At 38.2% G+C, this 16,917-nt stretch overlaps 1 protein-coding gene across 1 annotated transcript in view; it reads right to left on the reverse strand.

Moving 5' to 3' along the window:
- The window catches only part of plxnd1 (plexin D1), a 150,697-nt gene that overhangs the window by 57,243 nt on the left and 76,537 nt on the right, over positions 1-16,917 (reverse strand). Inside the window, exons 14-17 of the mRNA XM_055165785.1 lie at positions 6,129-6,234; positions 1,556-1,695; positions 1,080-1,259; positions 73-157 (exon numbers count right to left, since the gene is read on the reverse strand). Coding sequence (XP_055021760.1) covers positions 73-157; positions 1,080-1,259; positions 1,556-1,695; positions 6,129-6,234 — 511 coding nt within the window. The remainder of the gene's footprint in view (positions 1-72; positions 158-1,079; positions 1,260-1,555; positions 1,696-6,128; positions 6,235-16,917) is intronic.

Here is a 16,917-nt window from a genome sequence, read left to right on the forward strand (position 1 = left end):
GAAACTGGTCTGTTCTTTCAAACAGTGTATAAAATTCGACAGTTCCCCTTTACCATTGAAATAATTACTCACTGATGGTCCAATGCCCAGCACCTGCATGGAGACACTCTGCACCAGATCAAACCCCTGGCCTGTGACGGTGATGGTCCTGCCACCACTGGGACACATCAGAGAGATAGAGACAGTCAAATCTGCTCCAGGACTAAAATGTGACAATTGCACACACAGATATGCAAATGCTTTGGAGCACGGTGAAAGAAAGAGGAGCTGATAATAATGCAAAACAGCCTGTGCATAGAGAAAACCCTAACACATGTCATCACAAGGACTCACATACAAAAGACATGCCATAAAAAGACTGATATACTGCAGTAACAAACTACAATGGTGACCAAAAGTACTAGAACACCGTGCTGGTCTGTCTGTATCCAATTACAGATTTTATATGGTGGGCCCTTCTGCTTTCTTCAGCGTCCATTTTAGCTGTGCATTTCAATGTCAATATAATAAATTACGTTTCCAACAACATACTGTACTATTTAGGCAAGTTAAGAGCAAAGAAGGATTACAACCTTTAAAGGGCACATATTACTCTATTGTCTGATCTGTTATAATGTTGTTACCTAATCAAAAACATACCTGGAGTTGTGTTTTATTTCATTGACACATGTTTAAAGTACAAATCCTGCATAATTAGACTGAGCTCTTCTCTCAAACTGGAAACACTCTGTTCCACTTTGTAATATCACACTCTCCACTGTATTTTTAAACTCCATACACCTTCACTAGAATCATTTGGATAATTTTGGTCCTGGAATTGCCAATATCTGAACTAAAGGTAAATGGTAGCTGTTAATTTGAAATCTACCATGTCATGACATCACAAGCTGGAACAGAGCATTTTGAGCTTGTTGACAATCTGATAATGCTGGATTACTCAAACATGTGTGAATGAAACAAAACAACTCCAGGTTTTTGATGAGGTAACAACTTTATAGCATGACTTAAAAGCTCACAAGCCTTGAATGATCTCACTAGTGCAGTTATTTGTGAGAGGGCATCCAGCATAAAATGGGTACCTGAGGTAGCTCTTGGTGGGGTGGATGGCACTGATGATGGGGTTCTTCTCATAGGTGTACATGGTGCTGACCCTCTCCAACTGACAGGGGACATTCTCAAACTCCACACACACCAGAGCTGAGTCTGTGTGTGGCTGCAGAGCTGGAGGCATGGTGCACTCAATGGTATCATCTGTTTTCCTGCAAAAAGGAATAAACATCTCAGCCACAAATCTTGTGATGTCTGGAAGTGCTAAACGCTAGTGTGCCAACAGTCTTTGAACAGTCTGCCAGTTTTATGTTTCAACAGGTCCAGTAATCACAGACATATTACACATGGACCAAGTCATAATGGCATTGCATTTGACATCCTATCTGCTGTTTGTACTAAATCTTTAGTTTGATGGGACAATCACACACTACAAGCCTTTACAATCAAATAAAAATAGCCGAACTTCAAATAAAGATTATTTATTATCAGTTCATAATGGGCTCACTGCGTGATGATGCACTCCTCTGTGTTGTTGACAGTGACTCGAACTTCAGAGCCGATGTCCAGATGTTCTCCTCTAATGGTCACTCTGGTACCCCCAGCTCGAGAGCCCTTCACTGGGTACATGGATAGCAGCTTTGGGGCCTGGAAGTACACAAAACACATTATACTCAAATCATACATGACAGGGACCAAACTTAAGTTATTCTATGTTTTTTCTTGGCACAAAATGAAATTGTTTGAGGTTTTTCGTAACTTAGATTGGCTCCGACAGTTGCTGACTACAACAGTAAATTAGTGAAGAAAACTGTGAAGACGGCCCACGCTGCAGTATGGTGAAGCGTTACTGAAGCCAACTGGTCTATGGGCCAGAGTGAGGAGGACAGCTGAGTTACATTACATACATGTTACAGGGTCATAGAATATTGTCTATACTGAAATATAGTGCTTCTCAGTATGTGGTACGGGTTCTGGTAATACACAGGCTTCAAGGAATCTTTTGTAGTTAAATGTACTGCTTAGTCCTCTGCTTAATCCTGGTAATCCATAGAGTATTCATGTATGTTTGTGGAGGGCCCTGTGTCCCCTGTGGCCCGATTATGTCATGAGCTCTGAGGACCAAAGGCTGCATCATCATAATTTTTCAACACTAAAACAACAATGAAGAATGAGACCTATTTTGGGTTTGCTTGGAGTCCTTCCTATTTGTGAAATCTGGTCCTGAATTAAGATTTAAAATAAGCACATGGTACAATAATGAAAAGAGAGCAGAGGCACGTGGTATATATGTTGAACAGAGACCAATAATTGTCTCCTCAGTATTAGGCAGAGTTCAGTATCGTGGGTTTGCACATGTGTGAGCAATCATGCCATACTTTATATCAGCCAACCTCACCATCAGAACTCACATCAGCAAGTTCACTGACCTGGTCTGCGTACTCATGGATACAAAAGTAGTAGTGTATAGCCATATTCAGAAAAATTTTCTTGCTTCATTGAAGGGCCTATATTACGCTATTTTCTGATCTCTGTTATAATATTGTATCCTCATCAAAAACTTGTAATTTGTTTCATTCACACGTTTAACACATAACCCTGCATATTTATAGAGTCCATCCATCAAATAGAAAACACTCTGTTCCACATTGTGATGTCATGTGGTAATACAGGAAGTTCTCTGCTGTGTTTTTAAACTCACTAGAATCATTTGGATGATTTCAGCCCAAATACTGAAGAGTTATTCAAATATATGTAATGAAATGTAACTCTGGATATGTTTTTGATGAGATAACAACATTCTAACAAACCTTAAAACTCACAAGTAGCTTGTTTTTCCTTTGACATTACTTATTTTAGTTGTGATTTAGTCCTGAGTTGTTGTTCTTCTGTTTAGTCAATTAAACATGACAGATGATTGTTGGAGAGCCAAATATTTTCAGTGGGGGTGCTTTGAGAACAACTGCACAAACACACCCTAACACTGCCCCCTAAGGTGCCGATGAAGATCACTATTCGTCTTGGTAGCTCTTGGCATCAGCATTCTTGGCCCTGCCCTGGTTCTCTACCCCAGCCTCCTCCAGGGAAAGCCCTTATCCGTACTGACAGGATCCACTTCCTCCGAGGAGATGGGCCATTGTGTGTGGCTGTGAGGAGGCAGATGTTTCCGGACCATGGCTCAAGGAAGGAGGTGCAATAAAGAGAGCACATATCCTGTCTACAAATCTATTTTCTACAAGTATTTTCCCATTCAAGAGAACAACACGCTTACTATAGCTCTTATAGAGCACATATATTCAGTGGTGGGAAGTAACTGAATACATGCACCAAAAATACAGATTCTGAATACTAATTTTGAGTAGCTGTGTTCCGGTACAGTTACTTTTTCATTTGGGGTTTTCAGAATACAGTTACTATTTTCCATTAATTAAAAGGAATATATGGCAGTATTTAATCATGCAATTTTGGTTTTGACCTGCACAATATTAGTGAGAAAAAAAAACAACATGTGTGCATGTGTGATTTTTCATCTCTAATTGGACATAAATTAATGGATGACAACAGTGTGTCAAAAATAAACCTCTTTGTAATTCTATGTCATCATTTTTACACTATGATATAACACAACTTGGTGTAAAAGTATTCCAAGTGTTCAGAATGCAGTACTCTCATTGGACCATGTATCAGAATACATAACAAAGTACATTTTAATCTGGGTATTCATATTCTGTAACTAAATGCATTTTCAAAGTATTCTTCCCATCACTGCATATGTTTTCGATCTCACTAACACCAGTGTATAATTCATAGTGAAACACGTTTGAAGCTTCTAAATAGAATTCAAGATGGTTTCCTCCAATCCATGTCAAAAAGCTGCTTAAAGTTCACTTTTAACAGGATCTTTCACTGTACAGATCTCAAAGGTGGATATGTATGTATGCCCGCGAGGGGTTCCCACATCAGCCCAGCACTGTTTGTGTTGCTCTTGATTCACTTTTATCCTTCACTATCGGCGCTGGTTTGGAGATTGGGGTGATTTCTCAGAGGAATGACTCAGAACGTCTGCAGATCCTCTCTCTCTCTCTCAAAAGCAGCTGACATGATGGGCCTCTCCAGTATTGCCTTATGAACAACCTATTGTCAACAAAGTCACTGTATCAAAGCACTTTTTATGTGGGTATTTCCAGCGCTGCATTCTCTTAATCCAATGGGAGACTGTCTGGGTCAGGGTCAATTAGCACACAAGTGGCCAGCCGAGCTAGCCAAGACAACAGAAGAATTCACAGTAGTCTTATTGTCTTCTATCAGACACAGATTCTGGACTGCTATAAAACTCGCCCGAACCCTGGTACTGGTTTAGTATTTGTTTTGTCTCAGCTTAACCTGCACTGTGTAACTTTTCTGGTGGAGGGTTCGCCATCTGCTTGTTTCATGGTGATGTCAGTGTTCAACAGTATGGCATTAGGCCAACAAATATATCTTGTATTTATTTATTTATTGGTGTTTTTATTTTCTCAAAACTGAACTGTGACAAGTAACTTACCTGGTGATGTGCCCTGCTTGTCTCCATGGAGATTGTAAATTAAATGCCATATTGTAGAATGTTCCATGAAAAAACAATAACATCTGCATAGAGTCAAGCAGGTGGTGGACCATCTACCAGAAAAGTTGCATAGTGCACCTTAAAGGCCCTGATTCAGACAAGGAGGATTAATTTATCTATTACTTAGTCCTGGACAGGGGTGTAGTGGACAGGGGTACGCCATCCACCCACTTCTCCTGACGAGAGATATAAAAGAATAACAAATATAAAATAGCTAAAACTTAAATGTCAAACCAGAGCTATTGGAAATGGTGAAAACAACCTGCATAGGCTCATGATATCTGCACTACTGTCCTACAGTGACCTGACACATGAGGGGACCAGGTCTAAACCAGAACTGAACCAGGACTAAACCAGAAAGACTAAACCAAGACTGAACCAGGGCTAAACCAGGTCTAAACCAGAACTGAACCAGAATTGAACTAGGACTGAACCAGGACTGAACCAGGACTGAGTGTCGGGGCAAGCCCTGTGTAGACCGTCGAGTGACTGCAGGTGAAAGGACCGGCGCAAAGCTCCAAGCCTCACGGGGCTAAGAGCAGCTGTTGCCTGATCGCGCATTGCAGACACCCTGCTCCCTGAGCTCGAGGTTCTCTCTCTATTTCAAGTCCAAGATTAGTCCTGGTTAAGTCCTGCTTCAGTCCTGGTTCAGTCCTGGTTCAGTTCTGATTTAGTCCTGGTTTAGACATGGTGTATTCCTGGTTCAGTCCTGGTTCAGTTCTGATTTAGTCCTGGTTTAGACATGGTGTATTCCTGGTTCAGTCCTGGTTCAGTTCTGGTTTAGTCCATCACATTGATGATGTCACGAATCACCCCCACTTGAAAAATCCCCACTACACCACTGGTGTCTAGATTAATTAAACCTTGCTTAGTTAAGTCTGTCCTGTTTTTTGGTTAAGACTTCCCTGGTTTATTGGTTTACTCACGTATAGCCGAGTCGTCATCATCTTCTGTGGTTATGTTTTGGTCTAGTTCTGCTATTTTATTGGCTTTAATGGAACCTAGTATATTAGCCTGACATATTTGCGGTCTTGAGTTTATTTTTATTCACCCCTTTTACTTAAATATGAATGTTCCAGTTCAGAAAACCAAAATACCACAGATTATTGTTGTTATCTTAGTATTAAACCCACCAATCACACACTACTTATTTTTCTAATACTGTGCAGCCCCAGCACCAAACTCCTTTTTTTTTTTTTTTACCAGCGAGCGCCTAACACTCAAACACAGGCCATATTTGTTTTTGCTGGCAGTGGAATGACATCAGTGCTGAGTTTCATTGCACATGTCTGTTTGAAGATTCCCACACACTTTGCATACCCCAGAATCATAAAATGCATCTGTTAGCACTCAAGCCACACCGCCGGGGAAGGAGGTCCCAGTGGGGAACAGGAACAAGAGAGAAAAGGAGGAATGTAGAGGAGAGAGACGACGGGGGGACAAAAGACAGAGAGATAAATGTCTTCAGGATACTTACTAGATATGAGAAGGTCTCCCTGGAGGTCCCCACCTTGCTCTGGTTCACCTCGACTTGGACAAAATCTGTCATCTCACCAGCTGATGAGTTTGTGACACACACCAGTCTGAGGAAAGAAAAGAGGAACATGAGAACTGTCATTAGTAACGCAATATCTGAGGAGCATATAACAATTGACCAAGCAATGACAATAAACTCATAGATAATAACAAACTTTGGAACATGGAGATGGATCTGCTTTGTGCCATAATGTGGAATATTATAGTCAAAACAAGACAGAACAACATTTCTATGGAGACAAGCAGGCAGTCGCTCTTTTTTTTTTTTTTTAGGTTTTATAATGCAATAAAAACATTAAAAAAGGTAAATTAAGGATGCACTAATACTGATATTGGTATTGAATACGGATATAACGATATCCAATTCTCTCGGTACGATATTATCGCGATATGCATCTCACGGTACAATGTTTATTAGTGAATCATGGGACATGTAGTTCCCAATGTTTATTAGCTGTTGCTACTATAAGGCAAGGTATTAAAGCAGAGGAATTTGTGATCCTTGTGAGACTTCTGATGATACGATATCACGATATTTCGGCTATTGTTACATCCCTAGTATTGAATACTGGCGAGAATACAGACAAATTCACTGAATCAGTGACTTACGAAATGAATAACAGCTACATAACACATGTGGATCCATTTTATCTTATTTTATTTTCGTTTTACAGATATAAATGCTGTTTTCAGTCTCTCCACTGGTATCCATAGCCATACTAAGGATATAGTATTGGAATCGGTATTGGAACCAAAAAAGCTGGATCGGTATATCCCTAAAAACAACATGCTTTTATTTTAGTCTATTTATTGGCTAAAATGACACGTAATAAGGATTTAATTAAAATGGTATTGCAGGTTAAAAACAACGTCAAATGTCTACTGTTATCACTACACCACAGATGGAAAAGATTACGAGTAATAATGAAAAGCAAAATTGTAGATTCTGTGTCATGTAAAGATTCCCCAGATCGTTCAGGAGTCAAGTTCACATCTGTAACCATCTCGTAGATACCACAGTTTTAAGGGATAACACGCATTTCCAAGTCAACTTTCGGTATTGCCTTATTACTGTCACCAGTGAATAAATCCAGACTTACACCTGTTCTAAATATATTTGCCATTCTTCTCTGGACCCATATTGGTTGAGGCTCCCTGTTTGAACAAAGAAGAAATGATGAAATAGTATGTAAAGACATTCTCCACTACAATGGTCCCTTTGATTATACGTGTGAAGTGTAATGTATTTGGAGTGCGTGAAGAATAATTTCAATTTTCACATACATTTACACATACTTTCAAGTTGCATTGTTTTCACCAAAGAAAAATATTTGTGTTTTATGTTCTTGGATATTTTGAAGGTTGAACTAAAGAAAGAGTGTACATTCTATAGCTGATAACACAACCTCTAACACGCCAAGTCTTATTATGAAACCTGAGTGAGCTACAAGCCACACTTTGAGCTAACCCCATGCTTGGATAAATGAAGTGGACATTAGGAAAAGTATCTCACATAAAGCATATTAATAAATGGAGATTCCAGAAGGAAGCTTTTTGGTCAGAGAAAAATATTGACAATAAACACTACTGAAACTATCAGTGAGTTTCAGAATGGTGAAAAAATATATTATATATTTTCAACTGTACAGCAACTCACGCTTTATGTAATAAATATCCTTCTGTCATGCCAATTACTACTTAATCTTTGCACTGTTTCTACACACAAGCTGAGATATATTTGTATTACTATATTTCTAAATTGTATTTTTACTTGTACGTATATATATATATATATATATATATATATATATATAATTACCATATTTTTCGGACTATAAGTTGTACTTTTTTCATGGTTTGGGTGGTTCTGCAAGTTATACTCTGGTACAACTTATATATTAAATTTTTCACAATGACAGCCGTGAGAGGCTCGTGTCTTGTGTTCCAGTATCTACTGCTAATATTACTCCTGTACCACTGTCACTCTACTGTGCATGTCTCCTGCAGAAAGAGCAGCTGTCCTGCTGCAAGTAGCAAAATATTCAGCCAAAAACGGTAATCGAGCAGCAGAAAGAAAGTTTGGAGTGAGCGAGAAACTTGTGAGGGACTGGCGGAAAGCGGTGATGGAGAACACAGCGTCACAACAACCGGGAGGATGCACCATACAACTTTACTGGAAGTCCTTGGATAGATCGACTGGACTTCAGTGACAACCAAAACCATCCTGTCGGGATTCAGAAAGGCCGGAATAATTCTAACTGAAACTGATGCTGAGTCTGATGAAAGCTACACAGAAGAGTAAGAGGCACTCCGTTAACCTCCAAAGGTCACAAAGATGCTCAGAAGTGACACCAAGGATGAAGAATTCAATGGATTTGGTGATTTGGAGTGAGATCAAGTGTTTGGTAAACTTGTTATTGTTCTGTTGTGTATGCTATATTTATCTGAATAACTGTTCATATGTGACGTTAACAACCTGTTGTTCTCTATTCTATTGTTATTACTAGAACTTCACTTTCAAGATGAAATGTCAATTCCTGGTCTCTGATTTTATATAATAAATTTCCCCAAAAAGGTGTGACTTATAGTCCAGTGCAACTTGTATATGTTTTTTTCTTCTTCATTATGTGTTTTTTGGCTGGAGTGACTTATAGTCCAAAATATCATATGCCTTATTTGACACCAGTGTCTTGCTATTTTTGCTGCTTATTTTGAATGTATTTAGCCATTTATATTGTTGCTTTTTGTTATTATAATATTGTGATGTGTGAGCTACTGTGTCCAAATAATTTCCCTTGTGGATCAATAAAGTTTATCTAAGTCTAAGTTGTGAATAGAGAAAAATGCTGCATATAACAGAAAACTGAAACTCATGCATAATTAGTCATTTGAAATTTTCATCTATAAAATGCCAGCCCTCCCTATGTGATGGGCGGAGCAAACTCATCCTCCTCCAGACTGCTAAACAAAGACTCCTAATTAATCATAGGGAATTCTTTTTATAAGCTAATTCATCACAGCGTATTACATTTACATCTTGGATCCAATAAAGGGCGACACCAGATATTAGGAGATGTAAAGTTCAAAGGGCCTCACACCAGCTGCGATTGGGCACAGAGGAGATTAGGCTGTGCTCTCACCTCAGGCTCTTATTAAGACTCCTGTCATCGGTGCACGGCATGGCGGTCTATGGGGAACGTCCCACTATAATGATACAGGGCTGAGACAAAGGAGGAGAGAGAGATCTACTGTTCAGGGGTACCAGAGGGGCTGAACAACCTTTATCACATGATCCACGTGCAGCTCCACACCTCGGCTTTATTTAGTCAGGTGTTGGGTTCCACATTCTCTGCCGGCGATACTGTGATTGACAGAGGGGATTGTGGGAGAATTTACATAAGCATAGGAGCCCGGTTTTAATGTGGGAGGAGGCGGTGATAAGGAGAGCTGGAGGGAGATGCTGTGTTTGACTGGAGGTCAGTGAGAGACCACCTATGTAACTGTGGTGTGTATTTTAATTATATGCTTAGACTGAAATTAGCTTTGCAGGGAGGGAGATGGGAGAAGTATTGTTACCATAGAATAATAACACTTGAGTAGACTCTGTTGCAGTCACATTTGATCAGATCCCAAGCATGCGGTTACTGTAATATTATTAAAACTGGGGATTTATTAGAATTTTGATCAAGATCGAGATTCAGTCATTTCTAATTGTTAATGATATTATTTTGTACTAAATGGCAAAAAATAAATTAAAAAAAAGTCTATATTGTTTATTTCAGGAGGTCTAAAACATATTTAACATCATTTTATTTAAGATTTTACTAAACTTCTTATCTAGTCATTTGTAGTTTTGTAATTTTGGTGAAAGTAATCATTTTACTTCCTTGTCAGACATGGGCAGCAGATGTGACATATATTGTGGTATGTTAAGAAGGGCCAAAAGTGTATAAGATACACAATCAAAGTTTAAAACATCAAACATGTCTTCCTTGTGCATAAATTGTTGATGACAGTTGACAGCTAATGACATAGGAAGAGGTATTCTGTTTTAGAAATCACAGCTATTTCCTGTATTTTACAACTACGTACTTTTTTCAACTGCTGTAAAATGATTATACATAATTACAACAAGTACTACCCCACCAAACCAGGTAATAATAAAAAAGACTATATTAATCTATCAAGTGCACTTTAATATTGAAAGCAGGTTTATTTGTAATTGCTAAGATAAAAATACAACTGATTTTAAAATGATCAAAATGAGAAAAAAACAAAAAACAAAAATGCGGCTCAGTCCTACAAATAACTAGCCTGTTTCATCAGCCGGATTCACTTTGTGGAAACGATGTGACCTCGCAGCATTAGGATTCGATTGCTCGATGGTATGGAAATACATTTTTTATTTAACCAATCACTGCTGTTTGGTGACATATGTAATGCACCAGAACGCTCAGTGGTGTCCAAGTAATTGCCTGCACAACAGCAAACAAAGCAGAGAGTGAACATGTCTGTCAAAGATCATTGCCATTTCTGCAAGATGAACTTGCAAATTAAATAAAAAATGTGAAGTTTGTATTTGACAAAGGAAGTTCAAAGGAGAATAGTGTATGCAGTCTGCTATCGCAACTCGGGTCAATTCAGCTCTTCGATGATTGGCCGGTGCGCAGTCTACAACTTCCGGGGTTTTTGCAAACCGTCTAGTGTATTCCGATTCCTGACCTAGTCGCTGGAGAGAAATGAAATGGAGCGGAGGCACTAGGTGGTGCCAGCCTGGCTAACAAATAACCCTATGTCAGTCACAATTTACTCTTTGCACTGCCGTATATAGCTGAGATATATTTGTATTACGATATTTCTATATATTTATTATTATTATTTTTACTTGTACAGTTACATGTATATAATTATGCCTTATTTGACACCAGTTTCTTGCCATGTCTTTCTGTCCCAGTATTGCACAATGAATCCAACTGGAGCACAACTTTAATTTAAAATAGAAACAAGTGCTACAAAGCTGTGATTAAACCTGTCTGTGGATAGCAGTGGAGAATAGTCTGCATGGTAATTATAAAAGCAGCAGGTAGAAGAATGTCACCCCTCAAATTACACTGCTGTCCGGTGCAGGGCATGAGGGCACAGTCACACCTGTTTGGAAAAATAGCCCCATTTCCAGCTCTGATTTAGCAATGAAAACAAAATGGAGGAATATGAGCCTGAGGGGAGAGAGAAATAAGAGCATGTATCATTACAATGGATTCAGCCTGTCATACCATTATATTACAAATTACACCCACCTCATATTTAGTCTGTGGGGCTAATCATTTATTTACAAGGCACATGTAGATTATGTTATTAACCTTTTTGATTACAAACATGGAATTCTTAATCTACTGTCCTTTTGGATTTTCTTTTTTGACACTTCAGCAAGACAGCTGCCTCCAAGCCTGCGGCAATATGAATGGTGATTTTTACATCAGATGCCCTTTCAACATTCTTCAGCTTTCATTTATATCGCTAAGGAATAGCATAAAGACAGGCTGGTATTTTACTTATAGGATCGACTTTAAGTAATTGTTGTTGATTCAAGCAAAGATTTTCTGTTAAAGGGCCTATATTACACAAAATGGACTCTTGTGAGGTTTAAACAAGAGTCAAGGTTTAAGCCATGTTATAATGTTCACCTCACCAAAAACATACCTGGAGTAATGTTTTGTTTCATTCACACTTTCACTTTTTATTTACATCTGTTTACATCTCTAAAGCTCAAAATGCTCTGTTCCAACTTGTGATGTCATAGCAGTATAGCTTTCAAATTAACAGCTCCATTTACCTTAAGATCAGTAGAGATTGGGAATTGTAGAGCTGAAATCATCCAAAATGGGATTTAAAAACACAGTGGAGCACTTCCTGTATTGTATTACCACATGACATCAAGGTGGAAGAGAGTGTTTTATGTTTGAGAGAAAGATTTAAAAGTGTGTTAAACATGTGTGAATGAAACAATATACAACTCTGTGGGGAAGCTGGCCAAAGTGGTCGAAGTAGGAGGCAGATGACACAAAAAAGGTGTCTTACGCAGACAAAATTTATAAAAAAAAAAAAAAAAAAAAAAAAAGACTTCTGGGTTTAACCAACAAAAGTACAAATAGACAAAAAATAAGTAACTCAAAGCAAAACACCAAATACCTGCACAGAAGTCTTCCTAATTGGTGACACCTGCTTGCCTTTTATACTCCGCCCAACAGGAAGTACCTCCCCCAGGTGAGTAACAATTCCAGGTAAAGCGAAGCAAAAGGTGTCTTTCCAAAATCAAAATGTTTAACATAAATTAAGGTGAATTTAAAATAAGACAAAGGCCCACTTTGTCACAAACTCCAGGTATGTTTTTGATGAGGAAACAACATTACAATATAGATCAGAAAATAGCGTAATATGGACTCTTTAACCTCAAGCTTAGTAGACACAAGGGGTCACAACTTTAATGTCATCGTGCCAGTTCTGATTATGAGTAAAGCCTGGGTCACTAGCTAGAGGTATCCACAAATAATATGGACTGTAAATCAAAACAAAATTGTAATTGCAAACTTGCTGTTCATAAGCTGCTTTCTTAGAATTCTGTCATTGTTTAATAAGGTTAGGCATTATAAGTACTTTTTACTTCAGCTTAAATCCTTTCGGTCATGATCCATGGGGTTGCAGTCTATGTTTTGTTTTGTTTTGTAGTGCTGCAAAGTGACAAAATAAAACTACTACTACTAAATCTTTACATTTTACCAGTGATGAATGTCTGAAAATAGCTGTAGGTTTACCTCCTTATGCTTTTTTTTAGCAACATAATGTGCTAAAGTTCAATTTCAAGGAATAAGATTATAGACGGTCAATTAAATTAATGGAGATTGCTGATATGTGGAAATAATTGTTCTTTTTCATGCTATAAACTAGAAGAGTAGAACAAAAGCCTATCTGTATGAATGCTATAACGAGCCCAGCCTGTAGCTCAGTTCACAGCGAGTGCATGTCTGTGATGTTAATGCGATATGATTTCAGTCAAAGGACATCCAGAGTCCCGGTAGGAGCAGCCTGGCCCTGACTGACCCTAAACCCACCCAGTCTCTTAGCACTGCTCTGTTGTGGTTTTCTGCATTAAAATGATATTTGGACTATTACCAGAGATGTCCACTTATTTCTCCAGAGATCATCGCCAATCAAAAATGGGACCACCTGTCTGCAGCCGCAATTGAAGAAGAGTAGTGAGACAAAAACTATTCTAAAAAAGCACGGTGTGGGTAAATTGTATTTCTATTACCATAAAGTAGAGGCGCTTTTCAAAATCTAGCCTACTTATGAAATTATCTATTACTACTACTACTACAACTATTAGTACTACTATATCTACAACTACTACAACTAGTACTACTACTACAACAACTACTAGTACAACTACTACAAGAACTACAGCTACTATTACAACTAAAACTAAAACTACAACTACAACAACTTCTATTACTACAACAACTACTACTACTACTACTACTACTACTACTACTACTACTACTAAAACTACTGCTTGGCCTTTAGGCCATGTTATAATGTTGTTACCTTCTTAAAAACATACCCCGAGTTGTGTTTTGTTTCATTCACACATGTTTCAGTAATCCTGGTTTATTCAGCTATCTCATCTCTACAGCTCAAAATGCTATTCCACCTTGTGATGTCATGTAGTGGTAGTTTTCAAGTCGACAACCTTTTACCTTTTGTTCCGATTAGCTGAAATAATCCAAATGATTCTAGTGAAGGTGTATGGTGTAAAAACACAGTGGAGCACTTCCTGTATTACCATATGACATCACAAGGTGGAACAGAGTGTGAGAGAATATGCAGTGTATGTGTAAAACATGAAACACAAAATCCAGGTATGTTTGTGATGAGGAAACAACATGACAACAAAGATCAGAAAATAGTGGGATATGGGCCCTTTAAGAACAAAGCTTAAATAATAATGTCAACAAGATTACAACACGCTTAGGTCTAAATCAGATCTAAAACAAGCAGAACTAAACCAAGTCTTTAAAAGGACTAACAGCAAAAATAAACCAGAGCGAAACCACATCTTAACATGGACTCAAGTCAATGACACGAGTAAAAGTAGTATCAAAGATGTCTCATTTCCCTGGAGTAGACTAGGATCATCACCAATCAAGTATGCGAGCACACTTGTCTGCAACAGCCACGATAAATGAATAGGAAAAAAAACGCGAGGACCTGAGCCAAATATCAAGTGAAGTACTTCGGTAAATGAGGTGTGCCTAGACTGAGTGAGCTATTAATTAAAATGTTGACACCGAGTGAAGTCGCTAGTGCTCTACGCGGCGCTACACATTTTCCTTTTGGCACGCAGATGTGACCTTTGACCTCACGGCACACCTGTCTCAACAGCCCTGATAAATGAGGTCGTGTTATGGGCAGGTGTGAGTGTGTCTTTGCCGCAGGAGCCATTTTCAGATGTGAGAACGTTTTTGTCAAGCACCGCTATTCTGTCCCGTAGCCATTTATCAGGACAAGCCTTAATTGAGCATTAGATTTAAGGATAATTTATACTGTGGCGTAGATTAAATTGACGTCTAACTCCAGTCAAGGTGAGGAGATAGGATCAAATGTAATCAAGTCAATGGACAGGGGATAAATAATCTGACTACATTGTGTTTGTGAGTAAGACATGCTGACAGAGTCTAATGGACAAATGAAAAATGAGCTGCAACTTCATTTTGAAAGTACCGTCACTTTGAAACAAATGTAATGAAGTAGAAGCCTAAAAAATCACACCAAAATACTATGAACCTGTGTATGAGTGTCGGTACGTAGATACTAAACGATAAGAAACTAGTACTGAAAGCAAATACTTATTTGAAGTATCAATAATGAAAAAACACATACAAAAGGCAAAATGTAAGCTTTTCTGAATAGTTTTAGTTAGGGGTGTGTATTGCCATGAGTCTGTATATGTATCATTATATCCCTGTGATGATATATCATGATATACTGATACTAAAACAAAGGATGATGTACTGTGATTTATGAGTAATTACTTATAATATAGTCAAATACACCTTCATGAGAACAAGATTATATGAAATATAATGTATTACATTTTTTTAAATCATAAGAACAGTGTAAATAACTAAAAAAAAGGTATGACTCACTTTCTTACATTCCTAGTTTTATTATGGAACTGCTCTTTACCAGATGTAATATAAGACCACAGGATAATATTTAATAAGAAAATACTATTATTTCATGTTTAAAATGCTATTCTGTATGCTATCAAAACCTGTACTGAGTATGAAGTCTTTCCTATTGTGACACACTATGTATTCTTACATCTTTGTTCATTCCTAAAAAGCACAAATGAATGCCCCCAATTGCACTTGACTTTAAATTACAAACTACTATCACAGATGGGTCAGATATACTGTTTAGAGTGAGTGAAACCTGCTGACAGTGTCTAATGCCCTGATATGTTATGATTTGTCGATGCCACTACAGCTGCAGAAAGGGTGTACTTAACTGTCAAAACAAGCATCCCACAAAGCCAACAGGAGTGACGACATGGGATAAGATCAGGCCTGGAGCCATGAGGGACTGTGGGCTGGGGGGCTGCAGGGGAAGCGCTCACACTGACAGGTATAGGACCCGGGTCAGTAACACAGACTACAGTCACAATGAAGGGCTTCACTGGAGCAGGTCCAGATAAACAACACCGTTTAGGTGGTGTTATAGATCCACAGCAGACAGGGAGAGGCAACTCAAGTAAAATTTGAGCTTATGTTATGCTTTATTAGCGTAATTGAAAACATGTAGAGAAAATATGCATTCTTGTCATAAACTGTATAAATATAAATGGACATAGCTAACCCTAATTCCAAATAGGAAGTGTTCATGGGGGCGCTTCCATCTCCATCTACTTTGCTTCCAATTGACTTCACACAAAAAAAAAAAAAAGAAAAAAGCGGAATGCAGGGCCCCCTGTCTCTGTAACTGATGCTGTCAGGTCATTTTGGTTTTAAAATGTTGGTTTTAACCTGCTCTATGTGATCCTGGTGCTTTTATTTCACTATTTTGTCCGTAAATTAATTCCAATTCCTGATACGGAACTCGGCTGGAAATTTGCTCCCATAACTGCTATCCTCATGAGCTTCATTTGCTAGGAGCTGATTCCTGTGGGTGACGTCGGACTCCCTTAGTCCACTTCTTTATACAGTCTATAATTCAAGTGCATGTGCAATTTTTTCCTTCTATTACTGAAAAATATAGACGGTGAAACACTATAATATAATGCAACTGAATATGAAAGTATTATAAGCATTCAGCACTCTGATTAGGCCTTGTAATATATTCGAATATGTTAAAAAATACATTTTAAGTTTTAAGGGGTTTTTTAGGACTCTAAAACTTTGCTGAATGTCTCTCATCACTCTCTACCCCATTTCATGTTTCCTTACACTGCCTTTCAATAAAAATAATAGATCAAGTGGGAATCAAACCCTTGACCTTTCCTGACGAGTCTGACACAAATCTGTTCAATGCTACAACTAACTGGCAAATACAAAAGTCTATACCACTGCCATAGATGCACAGATCTAGTCAACTATGACCCACAGAAGATAAAGAAATGCATGAATAACTGACACGATTGAGTGAGCAAGATTTCAGGGGAACTAGACAAGATA

Source organism: Boleophthalmus pectinirostris, unplaced genomic scaffold (assembly GCF_026225935.1).
Source record: "Boleophthalmus pectinirostris isolate CB_2022bp ecotype Guang Dong unplaced genomic scaffold, ASM2622593v1 HiC_scaffold_8, whole genome shotgun sequence".
Taxonomy (NCBI): Eukaryota; Metazoa; Chordata; class Actinopteri; order Gobiiformes; family Gobiidae; genus Boleophthalmus; species Boleophthalmus pectinirostris.